Below are 18,354 nucleotides of genomic sequence, written 5' to 3'. Positions count from 1 at the left end.
TTTACTGTTTCTCGATGTAATGCTGACAGTTATGTTCCAGAAATTGCTACCAGGTCACCTCAGCTTTACACGTGATCACTGGGCTGTATTTCTGTCTGAGGTTATTTAAGCTTATTTAAAGACATTTTTCCTCACCACTGTCACCAAGTGCTTGCTCATGGTGGGAATTGTTGAGTCTCAGCAAATGATATTATAAAGAGTACAGTCTAGGCATGCTCTTTATGTAAGGTAACATGCAGTAACTTCTGTTATGATTTGGTGCTACATGAATAAAACTGAATTTAATTGTATTACAATGCTCTTTGCTTCTGACCTTTTGAATTAATATTTTGATGAGAGGGTCAGTGTGTCATGTCTGTGCTCTAATTGTGGCGCTAAATTAAACAAACGAGATGCAATGTGTTAATTATTAAGCTCCAGGTGTGCTGCTAGACATGTTAGCTGTCATAATCTCGTCAACTCGTGGCTCTTGCTGATGTTTTTTGTCAGCGGTGTCAGTCTGTTTATTAAACTCCATCTCCAGAAAGCAAATAGGACTGTTTATTTAAAGAACATCCAATGAGATGACAGCTACAAAAATAGCATAATCATGTGCATGTTTGTGGCTTCCCAGCAGTATAATATTACTCTAATTTGAAAATAAATGTATGTTGGCTTTTCCATAAAGCAAATCCCTCATATTTTAGTTTTTGTCTGTCAGTCCTGTCAATTATAAAAAATTACATATTGACTTGTGTGTGCTCTGCAGAATTTTTTAGCACTAACTGCTTACATCAGCAGATCCTCTTATAATGATGAAAACTCAAACTTAATATGAACTGTCTCCCACAGAAACTCATACACGGTGTAGACAGTCCATTACTGTATGTCTGAATTCTGTTTCATTGTGGATTTTTTATGCCTCTGTATGTTGAGCGTTTATATTATTATGGCTTCTTTTAGCTCAGTATGTCCTTCTTTCTCTCATACCTCTCTGACTCCAGTACTTCCCACTCAGTTCGACTCTTTGTCTCGCTGCTGCTATCGATCTCCATACCACCCTGCCTACTCCAGCTGACCCTCTTCCACTTTCTTCTCTCCCTCCTCCACACTCTCCTCCCTTCTCTCGCTTTCTCTGTCATTGTCTAATCCTGTCATTCTACCTTTTTCTTCACCGCCACCTGTTTCTGCATTCCTCTCGTTACTTTCATCACTTCTTCCTTCACCTCTTTCTCCTTTTTTAAATTTTTTTTTAAATCCTCAACACCCCTCTCACATTGCCCAGCGCTGGCCTCAACCTCAGCCTCTCCTTCCTTTCTCCATCATTCATATTTTTACTGCCCTCTCTCTCTCATCGCTTTGCCTTTCCCTCATAGTTTTATTTTACAAGGTTAAGTTATGATTTGTAGAAGTAAACAACTCAAAGACGCCCCATGGGAGCACCCTGCTGCTGTTCTCTGCTTTCAGGCCAAAATTAAATGTGGTCCCTGTGCTGGGCTGCACGCCTGCCAGACTTCGACATAAATGCCAGGGAAACTTTGTGACAGGAGCAGGGGATTAAAAAACAATGAAAGAAACAGGAAATGGAAAATGAAGGCAATCAAAGTCAAACAGAAGTCCTTGGCTTTCAAGCTCATACTCCTGGTCCATGTCTTACATTTATGAGATGGTACATGCAAATATCACAAATTCATAAATAAATAAATACACTCTGTGGACACGTAAGGCTCCAATAACATTAGAAATGTGTCTTGACCCTGAATTTGAACTTTCTCCTTCCTCCTCCAGGTGGTCGTCAGGGAAAGATGCCAGTGACAGCACTGGAGGCTTTTGACCTGGAGATGAAGAGCTGGACACGTTACCCCTGCATCCCGAGCCGGAGGGCCTTTTCCTGCTGTGCTACAAATGAGCGAAGCCTCTTCAGCCTGGGGGGTCTCCAGCAACCGGGTCCGCATAACTTCTACTCCAGACCTCACTTTGTTAGCACCATGGAGGAGTATGATCTGGATCAAGGTGAGCTGGTCCTACTGTAACTATATAATGGTAACATATTCCTTTTAAGGCAGGTAGATTACCCATCTGGAGCACACAAGTTAAGCAGTAGTGACTGAAGCAGTGCAGTCCATATCTCTCCCTCTCACAGCCAATCATTCTGTTATCTTGCTACTTCCTGTAGCTCCACCTGTCCCTTTACCCTTTGTGTAAAGCATCATGTAGTTGACTGTATGACTCCCAGAAATAAAAGCATCTAAATGCTTAATGACAGGTTAATGCACTCAGTGCTGCTGGTGGCAGCAGGAGGATGGTCAGAATACCACAGAAGTAGATTCAGGACTACAGACCGCTGAGACCAGTGAAGGTTCTGCAGAAACAGACCACAGAAAAGCTCATCTAGGTTTGGTTAGTAGCTGAAATTATCTATCTCTAATCTCTAATTACATGCAAAATAATCAAAGTACTCAAAGCTTTTTTTGTTGTTGTAGTAGCTTAGACTTACATGAGACTTAAACAAAGAGAAGTGATTGAACGAATCGCTCAAGCAATGCTGCTGCTGTACTGTTCAGTTTGAATTCTGATCATCTACCAACAGTTTGACTGAGTAAACAGTGTGAGGAATGTGAAAACTACAAGAAAGTACGATGTAGCACGTAAATGTTTCTGAAAAGCTGTTTTCATAAATTCTGATGGTGTAAACAACAATTCTAACATGTAATGTGTGAGTAGTCTGAGATTTGTAGTCCAAGGTTGCTTGTCTATTCTCCTGTCCGTACTTGGCAGGACTGAACATAAGGCGGGAATGACGGATAGAATTTAAAGTCCACATGAAGTCAAAACTGATGTTGAAGTGTTTTCATCACATACATCTCACACTGTGTGCTTAAACTTGTTGATGACTCATCCTGCAGTCTGGATGTATAGTAATTTTGCATTCGGAGCGGAGTGATTCCCGTTTGATACAGTCCCCTGATGTTCTCCAGTTGCTCAGCATCAACTCCTCCTAATGACTAGCAACTTGCTAAAGTAACTAACCACTAATTAACAGCTGCTAACAGAATCTGCCGTTAGCAAGCAACAGAAGTGGGATCAACTTCAAGGTGATCTGAGGAACTTTAATGATGGAAAGATTGCTCAGTAGCCAACTGTTAATTGTTGCTCAGACAGCCATGCAGCTAACCGAACCAACTCTTCAGTCAGATTCAGAGCTTTAAACTTTGAGTTCAAAACATTGGACAAAAGTCTCTTTCACATTACAAGGTGTGCAAACCATCATTCGTGAATAATTAAAATGTAGGGAAATTTAAAAAATGTTGATAGAGTAGGTAATTCTTTCCTAGTTTGATACATTTGGAATACACAAGGAGAGAGGCGCTACCTCGTGTGCAGCCCAGAAGACTTGTGTTACGAGAATTTTTAAGGAAGAACCCTTGCAAAAGTATCAAAGTTTAAGTTGAATTTATTATTCTTGTACAAGAAGGAGTGTTTAACAGTGCAAGACACAACAGGGGTTACAGAGGAAATGCTCCCTGAGGAGCATTATCAGTTGGTTCTTATACAATTTTCTCAAAATAACAATTTTCCTTATTTGTTTTTCCGCTTCGTAATGAACATTGTGTTTCTTGTCCAAAATGACACTTCCTCTAACCTGTCTCTCTTGTCCTTAAACTATTTTTTAATCATCTCTCCCTACCAGCCTCAGTAAACACATGCCAGATAAGGGGAGTGTGCGAGATATGCAAAAGACACAAAACACACACACTCTCTATAAGAGTTAAAACATCTGCACCCCAGTATACTCCTAATTTTTATAACAAATTGTTGAATTGTTGGTTGGGTTTCTCACAATGTACGCAATATTCCACCCTGGAGCACTTTGAAAGGAGGGAGAGCATGATCTCTTCTGTGCCCGTAATGCAACCAAATATAGAAAGATTATGCATCAGTTGAGTCAGATCGTATCAAGGCTGATGGTGATGCATTTTCCTGCACTAGATTTCTGACCAGTGAAAGGAATAAACAAATGCTCCCACAGGGCTTTTTGCTGACGAGTTATGGATCAGATGAAACGTAGCTGCATAAAAGATGACTAAACAAATACATGCATGCAATGTGGGTAATAAATTGCTCGTCTGTTGTGCTCAGTTGATGTAAATCTGTGAGTGACTTCATAGTCGTACCTTTTGACTTTAAGGCTGCATTTTGCTGTGCTGTGAATGATAGAACCAAACAAATTGAACCATCACCTTGAGAAAATGATGACTGGAGCTATCCCACCTTAATATTTTGTACTGTTGTGCTATCATCACAGCGTCTGCTCCAAATCCCATTTTAAGAAGCATGAAAACAGAACAGAGTGCCTCCGTCATATATTAATGTTATTATGTTTGATATTAACAAGAACAAGACATCTGATATTCCAGATGGGTCCCAACGTCTCTGTGAAAGAGTATAATCTTTTTGAGCAAGATGGAGGAGAGTCGTGTCCCTCTTGGTGCTATGGTTTGTTAGTACATTTTTGGGGGATTATCTTGGTTTAAATTTTATATAACTCAGCAAGTGAGCTGTTTGCTCCGTCGCTTTGATGACGGGACATTGGCAGTGTGACTTGCTGACACAAAACGCTTTTTTTTTTTTTATCACATAAAGAATATTTCTGCCCTATAGTGACTTTCTGATATCAGTGTAATGTAACAGGAACTGTGTGTCCTCTGACTTTTATTGCAATTTATTTTCTGTCAGCTCTGTTCGTGTTTCTTATCCCGAGGTTCTGAAAAGAAATGTGGAAGGACTTCGGTCCTCTTTGCTATTTGGCAGATAGTACCAGATGGTAATGTGTGTTCAAACTTATGTACCATGATATTTATACTCAAACGACATTATTTCCAAAACCTACTCCAAAGACTACTCCACAGATGGCATACATCTCACTCATATCACATTATCACACTCATGATGGACAGTTTTAAAAATGGTTCACTCAAGGACATTCATCAGGCTCCCATAACACAAAAGGCTTTATGCCACAGTATTACTCACCTGTACACACTTTAATGTGTGACATCAATAAAGCTCCCCTTTAACACAAGAGTGATCTTTCCCTCACTCTAACCAAGTCACAGTTTCTGCCTAAATGTGCCTTTTGGTAAGCACTGTGAACCTTTCCCTTGCTGGACATATTAATTAAGCTTCCAACCAAATCGGCCTAATTATAAACTTAGCAGGCTTTCTAATCACCTGCTGAGCCCTATGTCCCGAACGTCAAACTTGAAGTCAAATTCATATTCATTTCACATGCAGGAAGTCTACTGTACATCTCATGATTACCTCTTATGAGTAAGAGACCAAAGAGAAGTAATCCATGCTGACTCATCATTCTGACAAACTTTAACATCGTGGCTGGGCTTTTCGTTTGTGATCTCTCACGGCTTCATCCTTACATCATAGGTGATGCTAACACACTATAGCCTTTATGTGCAAATAACTGGCTGGGGTGGAAGCTGGTGATGCTAATCTAACGTTGAAGGTAGTCCAGTTTGACTAGTTTGTGTTCTGTTGGCAAAGATATAAAGCACGCGGCTCAACAGGACTTCCAACTGGGCTAGCAAGGTTCAAAAAACAGTTTTCAACTCTTCTAAGCCTTCCTTTGTGAGATTCTGTCACAACCTGTCTTAACTCAGTGTTACATTACATTACAAGATAACAACAACCACAATAGCTTCAATTACGTCAAACTAAAAGCTTCTTTAGGAGCACAAAGTGGATCTCCGCTGTTAATTAATGGAAACGGCTGCTTTGCTGGCAGAGAGCTCTCTACTGGAGCTGATGTTCCAAAAGTGCCTTTGTCAAGCGTTCAATAGCTTCATTTACAGGATATTAAGTATCCTGTAAATGAAAGGAGGAGTATTAAATGTGGTCACGGATACAAAGAAGAACTGGACAAATCTGTGCAGCAGCAGCAGCTGCAGACTCCACAGGTATGTTAGCACTGCAGGTACACTGCAGGTAGATGAGTATGAGATGGACGGATGGATTATCAGTGAGATGAATTTTGTTTTCTGTGAAACACACGTATGTTCTGCTAGTGCTACCTAAAAGTGGACCAGAAACTTTATCATAATATACTATGATTCATACCACAATAATGATAAAACCCTGTGTAACTGTGCTCCCGTCTCTCAGCTTTTATGGTCACTCATGCTGGCATTTTAAATCCTTTTTCTGTGCCATTAGTTTTTAAGAGCAGAGCGAAAAGTTAACAGCCTCCCTTGATCTAGAGTTTGAAATCTTGGCAACACACGCTAGATTTGGAGCGTGAAAGTGATATAAATTTAGAACAGGCCTGCACATGTTTAATGTGTGGGCATGCAGCAGAATACTGTATGGGAGTACAATCTTCAAGGGGAGTCTGAAGTATGCATGATGGATCAATGGATGGATCATTCCATTTGCTGAACCGCAGCTGTCTACATTAACATACACTTCATTTAATGCAACTTTGTAGACTGAATCTATTCAGTCCCCCAGAGCCTGAATGCTCTTAGATTTAGCAAAGCAATGTCTGAAAATAACCTAACTGAAAGTGTGATGATTCATTATGGATCTTATGGATAAATAGATGGCTGTTGCTCAAAGCTCTGTGCAGTTAGTCGTGATTTGATTCAGCTTGACTGACATTAAGAGTTGCAGAAAGAAAGAGAAAAAAACTGAACATCAAATATCTGTAAAAAGACTCAGAAAGCTCAGAACTCTGGCTCGGGTTCACATAATCCATTTGATGAGCGGCCAGGTCTCTAACCTTTCTTACCAGAGCTGTAGCTAACAGTTGTTTGGAACACTGTTTTGTGACTTTGACATTCTGGGCTCAACTTTCATAAGTTCCTGAACCCATGCCCAGTTTGCCAAAGGCAGGACAAGCTTGCCAAATTTTAATGCACCTAGATATGATGTAAGGTCAGAGAGAATACATTACCATACATTATAGTGGGCATTTTAGAGGTCTTGACAATCATGGCCAATCGCATTTACTGCATTCATCCCATTTAAACATCCTGTGAGGTTTCCCCACAGGAAACTAAACTAAATGACCTATATAACTGGTCAAATAACTAAATGAATCTCTCTGGCATTAATGCCATTATTCAAATAGGTGTGATCTCATGTGATCTCACGTGGAGCGGTTAAAGAATGCAGAATAAAGACGTGAACACAACAGAGGTGTATGTGTGACCTCAGTGAGGTTTATTTGGGAATGGCGTCAACCTGCAGAGGAGGGCAGCAGATTCAAAACATGGTCATTCTTGGCGCGAGGTTTACAGTGCACAGTTGGATTGGAAACGACTCACCATCTGCTGCATTTCACCTCCAGGTGAAGACCCAATAAAACATAGTGCAAAGTGACGCACAGTGCAGCCCTCTATATTGTCTACTATCTTTTTCACAGCGGGCTTATCGTAAGAGGAGAAACACAGGTGTAGTTATAATATTTATAAAAGGGCTGCAGTCCGGGGTTCTGGTATTGTGCATCCTGGCTCACAGACATGGTTTACTGGGATGCTTGATGGAGCCATTGTTAATGACATTTGTGACAAGTCTGCTGTGGAAAAAGTTTATGATTAGCCATACAAAAACAGGGCAAAAGTTGAAAAAAATCAAGAAAAGTGATGCATTGGTGGACAGGAAGTACAGTCTTTGCCAGCTAGATGAGCAGGGATGATTGCCAGACTATTGTCAGACTGACAGGCACTGTTGCTCAGGCTAAGAAAATACAATATGTAAAGACCGATCAGTACACTGAGTATCTTGGTTGAGAGCAGGATTTATGCAAAGGAAGCCTTAAGGGACTTTAAGTCAGGGTTAGAAAATGGCATCACCTGTCCAGTAGATTTATGATGGCCCTGCAGGCCCTAGTGATGTGTCAAAACATTTAACATCAATATTGGGCTTTCAATACACACTCTCCCAGCTTTTACCACTGCATGTTAATAAGCCTGTATGGAGATCATTTTTCTAGTTTTCTTGGATCCATCTTTTATATGTCCATTGCCTCTAAGATTACCAACACAAATAAGTCGTCGGACAATGTGACAAGTTGCTTATTTAGAGTGATACGAGCAAGCTTGTGAGCACTGATGATTATAGCAACAAGCAAGAGAAGATACTGCATGATCTATTTACTTCCACTGTTCACAATTCCAAAGCAATATTTGGAAATGTCTCCACCTCTCCTGGATGGATTGGCAGGAAAAGTTTCACAGACAGTCACAGTTTCCAGATGATGGATCCTAATGACTTGCCAATCCCCAGACTTTGCCGGAAAGCCACCATGAGGTGGACACTTGTAGTTTTGAGCGAAATGTCTAAACAACAGGGAAATTTGGCACAGACATTCTGGTCCCCCTCATGATGAATTATAATCACTTCTGTCGTGTAACCAGAATTAAAATTTGGTTTCTGAACACATACTTTATATTAAGCAATGACACTCCCACCAACCTGACCTGTACTTTGTGCTTAGAGCTCCTTAGTAGTGGTGTGTCGGTCGTGAACGTATTGTTCAACTACTGTAATCTTTTATATGACTCCGGAGTAGTCTCAGTGAGTGATTCGTTCATTTTCATGCAGTAAGTTCCCTCGTCACAAGGCAGGTGCCTACGCTCAGTTAGGACAGGAAACAGAAATGATTAGTTCACAACCCAACTTTGCATCCTCAAGTCTAAGTCTCTCGTTCATTTGTCACATGATAGGCAGCTCGGCCACAGGGCTGTGCGATGAGCAGTACACACAGCGGTTCGTTTATACGGATCGGTCTCTCATTCATTTGTCACGTGACAGACAGTTCAGTCTGTGTGAGGAGCAGTACACACAGCGGTTCGTTCATACAGTGCAGTCTTATGTTCATTTGTCACTTGTACTTGGGCCACAAGAGGACTAGTACTAGTGAATGAATGAAATGACTCAAAAAAAAGATCAAAAGTTCAGTTTTCCATGAGAGTAAGTGATCTGATTCAGTAAAAAAACTTGAACTTCCCAATACTGCTCATTAGCAAATGTTAGCCTGCTAACACACTGTCACTGTGGATAATGTATGTAGAACATAGTGACTGTAGAGTCTTCTTGTTTCTGTGAGTGAAGTTGGGAAATGACAGCTTCATGCCTCAGAGAAAACCTGTCTCCACTTGTTCTCTGCTGGAAAAGTCTTGTGTTTGTCCACACACACACACACACACACACACACACACACACAGCAGAATGACTGTGACTGTGTTGTGTCCTCCGGGTGTGGTGCAACCAGGTGAAGGAGGACGATTAGAGATTCTACAAATGAACTTCGGATGATTTAACTGCTCATTGTTGTATAGACTACAAAAAGATATTACTAGGCAGCTACACTCTGCATGTACTGTTCTGTGTGTTCTTGTGTGTATGTATGTACACCCACGTGTTTTGTGGAGAGACGTACAGACAGATGCTCAAAAACAGGGAGTGTGTGCAGATGAGAGGATTATGTGGTAAAAAGATACTGATTATGTTTGTGACAGGTCAGTGTAAAATCAAGCGTCTCACCTCCATTCATCCATATTAACAATGCCTCCTTCGACACACACCCCCGTGCCTGTCTGCCTGCGATATAACGTTCGATTTATCCTTTTTGCTTGTGTGAATCCTCTCAGTCAGGTTTAAAGTGTTTGGCTTCGGAGGATAATGTCCTTTTTCTCAACTATCAAGCCTCATTTTCACCTTGCCTGTGAGAGGGAGTCGAGACATGAATGAGAAGTGAATGCAGCATTACCTGTCTGTGGTTTAGGTGTTCTTTTTTGAAAAAAAAAAAACTGAATTAATACAAAAAGTTCTGCATTACAAACTGGGAGCATCATGGTTAATAAACTTTGTTTTGCATCATGGGAGAGGAACTGTTTTGTGTGTGTGTGCTCTGATGCTTTGGCTTGGTGACTCAAAGATAGTTGATTGAGTCTCATTTCAAGGACAAACGGCACCTATTGTGTTGTGTTACCCATGTTGACGACCTGGGAACACAAAGCTAATGATTGCTTGAGTGAGACTCAGCAATCAACTATCCAGTATGGCTGACCCTGCCTTTAAAGCTGCATTAATTCATTTTCTTGGCTGCTTGGAGGCAATGCAACAAACTAGAGACACGATATTAATATATAATCACTTTAAAAAGTTGTCTGTTTGCATTCAAGAGACATATAGCATTCATTTCAAGCATTTATGTCTCGCCAATGAATCTAAGCCCAGTGATGACTCGTCTGTTTTGGTCTTTGTTACTGTTACTCCTTAGCTGCTAGACACTAACTTTGCCTGGCCAGGTAGAGTAGAGCGGGATTATTAGAACCTTTTTGCTTGAAACAACTTCCTGCTCCATCTGAAAATCACACTGATGAGTGAAGTGGAAGAGAGCAAATCAAAATTTCCAGGATGTAAAAACCAAAACAAACGAAAACTAAGCGTAACTGAGTCAGCTTCTCTGTGCGTTCATTACAAGTGCCTATTCACATTAAACTCCTTAATGTCACCTGTGTTTGGCATAAACACATTGAGCAGAGCAGCTTTAGATACATCAAATGAATCACTTGAGGATGTGGTGACTGAAACCTGATCACTCTTTAACAAGCACTGACCTGACCTGACCAGGACATGATGTATTGCAAATGGACTGATGGCAGAGGCTGCCATGCGGGGTACCGACTGCATTATCGGGAGCGGTACAGCGCTCACACCATCAGAAGCATTCATGCTGATACTCATACACACACATTCACACATAGATGTCACATTGGGAGCAATTTGTTCAGTATTTTGCCAAGGACACTTGGAAGACCCATTCTACCACCTGGGCCACAAGATGACTTGCCAAATTAAAAAATGCTGTATTCAGGACTTCCAGGGTAACTTCTTCCTACTGGTTCTACGTACAAGCAACAAATTCTTGTAAATCTTCTCTGTATACCAGAAAAAGACAGTGACTGTGACCTAGTCTTGCTGGTACAACACATGTGAGAGTCTCAGCAAAGGAGAGGAAACCTTAGAGATCTTACACGAGTGATAAAAAGCAGAAATACTTATAATACTTCAGTTTATGCTAAGATGTCCGCTAGATAAAGTGAGACACTGAACACACTCTGTATGTACTGCACGTCAAACACACACATTCAACATACGTCCATATATATAGTATGTATTAATGCATGTATGTATTAGTACCTCGCATGTAGAGTGTGGTCTACTGTTGACATTCAATATAAGTGCGTATGAGTAGCAATGCTTGAGTGTGGCTTTTTATGTACCGACTGAGTGAGTGGGGTTGATTGACACACAGAGATTACAGGAGTGGAGAGCACACTGTGGCGCTCCCCATCAGAGCAAAAATAACAACATATTCATATGTTGTACGAGTCCTCCTGAGGCTTCACCCACACACACAGTAACAGTGACATCTTTGAAGAATCACAGATAGGACGAGAAATGAGGAGAGACAGCGAACATGAGAGGACGAGTAGATTTAGTAATTTAGTGGCACAGTGGAATGTTCAGTCAAGTTTATCCACAGGACAATCATATGTGTGAGCGTCAAAGAGAGCTGTTGTGTGATTATGCTCTTTAATAGAGGTCACAACCCTCTGTGCCTTTGCTACTACTGAGTACGTTTATTACCTGCAGTACCTGTGCAGTCTTTGATATCAAGTAATTTGCATTTAAGAGTTCCCCATATCAGCATTCAAGCAGAGTGGCATGCAGGGTTAATGGATGTTCTGGTGTTCACTGGGAGATATTGCAGTGTGGTACGTACAGTATCTTTTACTAAAGGAAGCCAGAAACAGGCTGGAGATCATTCTCAATTCAAGACTATCGAATAACATCCTGATTTTTAAGTGAATGCAGCTTAGTTTTGGGTCAACACGCCTGTAAGCATCACATCTGTGTTAAACCAACCGCTGAGTAATATTATAATAATACTGTTGGGTCAAAGATAATTGTTGGAAATACTATAGAGCCTTCTCACATTGATCTGATGGATGAAATAAATGTGCTGTGTTGGTTTGTTCAGGGTAACAAGAATCATTTCATTTCCATCCTCTTTATTTGAGTAATGACATTTCTGAAATGAATTGATGCATTTTTGAAACATCTTTAATTATGAAGGGATTTCTTTTGGATGAAACATTTTTTTTGACAGTTTGTTTAAAAAAAAAAAAAAGTCAATATGCTGTTAAATGTGTTTAGTTTGGACCAGATTTTTCAGGGAATTCAGCCAGTTCAGGATTTGTGTGCCAAGACATAAACTGCTTTTAAATCGCCTCATTTTGGTTCCAGATCAGCACAAAAACTACTGTAGTGACTTTTTAATCATCTCTATTTAACATCGATCATCAAGTTTCTGGTCAGACATGTCAATGCTACTCCACCTCTTACGCTTACTTTAAATTGCTCAAAGCGAGCTAATGCTGGTTTGTCAGTTGTTGGTGTCAGTTAGGTCCACGACAGCAAAACAAATTGCTAATGGAACCCGTTCTTCTTTGTGTCCTTGTGAAATAGTAAATAGAAATGGTAAATTGAAATGGCGATGTACTGTAAAGTGACACATGGAGCAATTTATATTTCAACATAGCAGAGCTTTTTATGAGAGGGTGCTGCTACACAGCAAGGATAACTTCCTATAGCTCTTTGTTCTCTCAGAGGTTTAGCAGTAAAACATAGCCATTTTAAATGCTGCTGTGAATGGGCCGTCAAAATGAATGGTAAACAGACTGACACAGAGTTTATGGTGCATTATTAAGACAGATAGAGTTTGTTATTAATTTACTGTCAGGAGCTGAAGGTAATGCCTTGGTGTATATACACGTACTTAACAAGAGGAATATGCTGCAGGCGCTGTTTTCCATTTCCACCTACATCCCCATGCACTGCAATATGGACTGTGTGTGAGTGTGAGTGAGTGAAAGTCTGCTTATGAGGGATGTTAAAGATTTATAATGTCTCTATGGGGGTGTGTGATTGCGTACTTAAACACTTGACAGTGGTTATAAACAAATGTGTTGATCTACACAGTATTGTTAGATCATCATCATGCATACTGATTCTCCATCCTATTTCATTCCAGCCTCTGAAACATCTGACTTTATTAAACAGTGGCTACAATGAGAACATAATACACTCTGCTGTTTCTTTGACACTTACTGTATAGTGTTTTAATCTTTCGGTATCTACACTGAATTGTCTCATCGCTTTTAACTTAAGCGGGCTGATTTTTTATTTTTTTATTGCTAATGGACTAATGGACTACTATCAGACTGATGAAAAAGTTGGCCAAAGTAATTGACCCTATGCATGAATGCTCAGTCTGAGGTCTCACTGCGGGGGAGTCGGAGGTGTGAGCTGCCTGAGTGAAATGGAGAGGGGTGAATGTAACAGGTTAATATAAACCAGTTCAGAGCAGCTCTGGTAATATCCACCCACCGTTTCAGTCTGTCTGTGAGGATGGAATGGTCGACAGTGTCAAGCAGTAGTAACACAGAACATGCAGAGTCTGCAGCCATTAAAGTGCAGTAAGTAGGGCAGGCTCTGTGCTTTAGCTTGATGGAAACTTTTCAAAAATACTGTTATTAGGTGCTTGTTGTAGATGGTCCAGCAATACCTTGTAATTGACTTTTTTTAAGGTCAGTTTGGAAATTGGCCAGGCATTTTTTAAGTCTGTAGGATCTAAACAAGGTCCCATCAAGTAGCTTTAACTCTGGTACAGCTCAAGAAGTCAGAGAGTGATCGACCAGCATAGGTCTGATCGACTCTGCAGCCTCTTTATGCAGTTTTGTCAGGATAATATCAAGAGGGCTCAGTAAGTGTCCTAGTTTTTCCGCAGATCTTGCAGTGATACTGGCCTAAAACAATCCCAAACACCCAAGAGTGTCAGGGAAGTGGACTGCAGAGGTGGGAGGAGTGATATGTCCTAATATGATGAATGTGAAGAAGGTTAGAATTTTGTCACAGTCGGCTGGAGAAGAAAAATCTGCAGTGAGGGAGGAGAGTTTATGAGCTGATTGATGGTATTAAACAGGTTCTCCTGGCTGTCAGAGATTAGCTGTGAGAAATGCTGCTCTCTGACATCCTTTACCGTGCAACTGTATGAAGTTAGAAGTTTGAGCAGCAATTCGTGAACCTGCAATTTACTGGACTCAACTTTTCTGCGGGTTCTTTGAAGGCTAGGAATGTCCTTGTTCATCCACATGCCTATTTCGACAGTGGCTGTCACGCAATGCTTTCTACATTCTCCTGTTTTCAATGTCTTTTTTGTTGTGCTCGCAGCTTTGTACTGTGGATTAATGATTTAACATTCACATGCTAATTTGCTCTAAACAGAAAGTACAGCTGAGGCTGATTGGAATGTTATTAGCTTTGCACATGCTTCATCAGTATGACGATCAAGTTAACATTTTGACCCGATAATGTTGATAGATGAAAAGTTATGTATGAGGTGATCAGCTGTCATTGCTATCGCTACAGCCACATTGCTAGTGTGGCTAAAGAGAAAACGTGGTAAAAGTTACTAGAAAAAAAAACACACACCTCATTCCAAAGTGAGACATATAGAGTTTAGAGAAGCAGTGTGTGGGATTTAGCGACATCTAGTGGTGTAGTTGCAAATCGCAACCCCCTCGTCTCACCCTCTCCTTTCCCCATTGTGAAGGAGAAACTACAGTGCAGCATCTGTAGATATTAACGTCTCATTCCAAGGTAAAAAATACAAAACATTTCTTATTTTCAGGTGATCATACACTAATGAAAACATAGTTGTGAATATTATAGTCAATGTCTACCATATGCTGTAAACAGAGACCCTAAATCTGACACACTGGACCTTTAAGATGACTTAAACTTTAAAAAATGTGAACCATAATCATGCAGTATATGTGACAGTTGTTACAACATATTCCCTGTCCTCTGTTCACTGTCATTGCTTTAACCCTCTTATCTTCCTTCTTAACTTGTTTAATTGTGTTTTTTCTTGCACCTCTCTAATGTTCCTCTGATGATTATAGGCCTTGTGCCTGCTGTTGCAACCCACTAATGGAAAAGACGCTGTTAAGAGCATCAGTGCAGTAATTAAAATGTACATTGTTACAAGGATATGAATGATGAGCAGCAATTCCCAAGTATATTCTCAAAGCAGCACAATATAATATAACATTTGGTACATTTTGTGCTTTTATTGTAACCCCTTTTATAATTATTGTTCCTACGTCTCTGTCTAAATGGACTCATGGAGGCCTTGTACTGCAGAATATTCACTTTCAGGCGTTTTTAGACCTAAATTTCGAAATGTTGACTGACAGGCAAGGCACAAAACTGCCCTTACTCTTCAAATACACTTTAAATGAAGTGTTGATTGGTTTTATAGTGAGGCGTGGTGCTCTTTCTTTCACTCTACATCCCATCGTTTCACCTGCGTCACAATTCAATCATCACCTGAGAGAGGTCAGCCGCTCTGCCTGCTGTAAAAATATCCTGTCCGTGTCTAAGCCAGGTCACTGTGTTGATTTGATATTTTCTATATTCACCTTTCTGGGCTCAAAAGTCATGCAGAGTTACGTTTATGTGAAAGTTAATATGGATCTAAGAGTTCACGCGGACTATAAAGCCTGAACCCCACTGCAAACTTTCTTTGCTGAAATGGCGTGTCAGTCAAGGGCAGCCCTCCTCGGAGGGTTAGGATGCAGAGCTTTGATCTGCCAACAGACTGCTTGTAGTGTGAATGTTTTGTCAGCGCATTCTTTAGCTTTAAGATTTCTCTCTTTCTTCCTCCTCCTTCTCTCCCTCTCTATGATCTCAGCTAGGACTGATGCTCTGCACAGATAACGTAGGTTAAGTGAAGCCTGTACAGACTCACTTTTGAAAGCCTGAATTATCTTGGAACCTCAGATCCACTGGTTATGTCAAAGATTTTGAATATGTTTCGGTGACATCTGGGTTTATGAGGATAGAGAAACAGATGTGTAGAAGGACAAATCAAATTTGAAAGTTAAACTGAAAAGTTGGACCATATAACTGTGAGGAAGATCACTTAGAAAAATGCTGTGGTCTTTTTGAGTATATTCTTCTTCCCTCCAACCATACTCGAGTCCACATTTAGATTCTTGATACCAGAGTATTTTTGTCGTGATTATTCATACAGTATGTTGCATTAATTTGCATGTTAATATGCACTATATTGGTTTATGAATATTTACACAGGCTCTTTTGAGAACAGAGACCTGTGCTATATCAGTGACTAACAGTCCCGTACCAGGATGCAACAGGATGACCTTTGTGACCTGTTTTATCACAGTGTGCCTCCTCCATTGATCTTAACCTGGAGGTCGGAAAATTTCCGAGGGTCGACAAATGGTGGTGAAGAATAAAATAAAGTAACATGTTGTGGACAGGAGGTCACAGTGATATTAACCCTGACATTAATGAAATTCAACACAAGAAGTCAAAATTGCTCTAGATTATACACTGTTTTCATACAGGTGCAGTTACCTTAGTAATATGAGAATGTATTTCTATCTACCATCTATGAGTTATTGTTGTATTATTGCTGTATCTGTGTGAGTTTGGCTTTCATGTGTCAGGCAGACGGGCAGAGGAGGGGTTGCAAACACCAACCTGATTTTTCTGGTGGGTTGCAACTCAAAGGTTTACAACGACTGTATCCATCCACACCAGTTACTGTTGCTATGGAAGTGAAGTGCTGTTGCAACAGTGATAACATTGTCATATTTACCATGCAGAATCTTCCTCACTGCTTGATCTGTGTAAATAGAAGCAGCATTTCAAAGCTAGTTATGTTATGACAAAGAAAGTATAAGATTAATTTTTCTTTCTTTCATAACACTCTTTGGCAGGTTGTTGGCATATTTAAACAAGTAAGACAAAAGCTAGATTCAAGCTAATATTGTATTTTCAAAAAGTTTTTAACTCTTGACATCTCACAATCTCAGTTAAGTGTTACTGGATTGTAGCTTAATCAGCTAAGAGCCGCTATTGTTACCTTGCATGTTGAAATCACACAGCTGGGAAAAAACCCCACTACAGTCCCGGTTCCTGACGTTAGAACTGATTATACAACAAGTAGGTCCGACCGAGCAATCTGATTGGTCAACTAAATATTTAGAACGTGCTCAAATTAGCATGACAGCACACCTGACTCATAACTAAAAATATTACTCTGCCATCTCCACATTGTCACGTCCTGAAAATATAGAACATGTAAATAAATATGAATCAGTCCACTGGAAGTCAACTTTAATAAAGTAATACATCTGAATTTACAATTTCAGCTTTCTTTAAAGATTTTTTTTTTTGGCCTTTTCAAGTTTTATTTGACAGAGACAGCTGAAGAGTGACAGGAAATGTGGGGAGAGAGAGATGGGGAATGACATGCGGGAAACAGCCACAGTTTGGATTCGAACCCTGGGCCACTGCGGGAAGGACTGAGCCTTTGAACATGGGGCGGCTGCTCTGACAACTGAGCTAAACGCTGCCCCGAATTTCATCTTTCTTTAACGAATGTTCTGTGTATTATGTAGCTGTTAGACCGTCTTGTTAATACAGGTGTGTACCTCATTAATACAGGTGTGTATCTCATTAATACAGGTGTGACCTCGTTTGTGTGCAGTACGTCGGAGATCAAACAGTTCAGTGAGCGCAGAGAAAATGTTTTTAAAGACACAACATGGACTAACATGGACTGAAGAGGAACATTCCGTTAGATAAAAATTCATTAAAAGTTCATTTTGATTACATTTACAATCTTTGTTCAACACATTTTGACTTTTTGACAACGTGGTGGAGTTACTGGAAATGTTTGGATCGTCTTCCATCACCGTCACTGATACGGCGCTAGCTTCAAAATAAATGTGAAGTTAGGAGGCCAATCTGTCCATGATCAAAAATCTCTTTTTTTAGCAGATATCTTAGTCACTACAAGACTGAACTAGAAAAGCAGTTTAGTGTTTATATGTGCGCTATTTATTCAGTTTGGGAAACTCAACGATCTCCATAAGCTTTGACAGGACTAGAAAAGATCTCCATTGCTAGGTCATTACTAAGGCTCGGGTTACTTGCTGGAGTAGTGAATTGGGTTCCATTACACATAGGAGTCCACTGCTGTGACTGACCGCGTCACTGTTGTGCCAATAATGACGTTAAAGCACACCCTCTTGCTTAATTAACACACCTTTCAGCCCTTTCTTACACTTTTGTTCTTGTATTTTTGGATTTGTAAAAGTGATAAAAAACACTGCTCTTTATATAAAGAGTGTCATTCATACTACATCCCAATGCACCTTTTCTGCCTGTTCGGGAAGTGAGAAACAAGCT

General features: G+C 40.3%; 1 protein-coding gene across 3 annotated transcripts in view; it reads left to right on the top strand.

Annotated features, from left to right (window-relative positions):
* klhdc8b (kelch domain containing 8B) overlaps positions 1-18,354 on the top strand; it is a 199,774-nt gene that overhangs the window by 149,887 nt on the left and 31,533 nt on the right. For all 3 annotated transcript variants that reach the window (XM_027288886.1, XM_027288885.1, XM_027288884.1), the window contains one exon: positions 1,768-1,992. In XM_027288886.1, coding sequence (XP_027144687.1) covers positions 1,768-1,992 — 225 coding nt within the window. The remainder of the gene's footprint in view (positions 1-1,767; positions 1,993-18,354) is intronic.

This window comes from Larimichthys crocea, chromosome XV (assembly GCF_000972845.2).
Source record: "Larimichthys crocea isolate SSNF chromosome XV, L_crocea_2.0, whole genome shotgun sequence".
NCBI lineage: Eukaryota > Metazoa > Chordata > Actinopteri > Sciaenidae > Larimichthys > Larimichthys crocea.
Note: the sequence above shows the minus strand (reverse complement) of the source record. Positions and strands in the feature narration are given on the sequence as shown.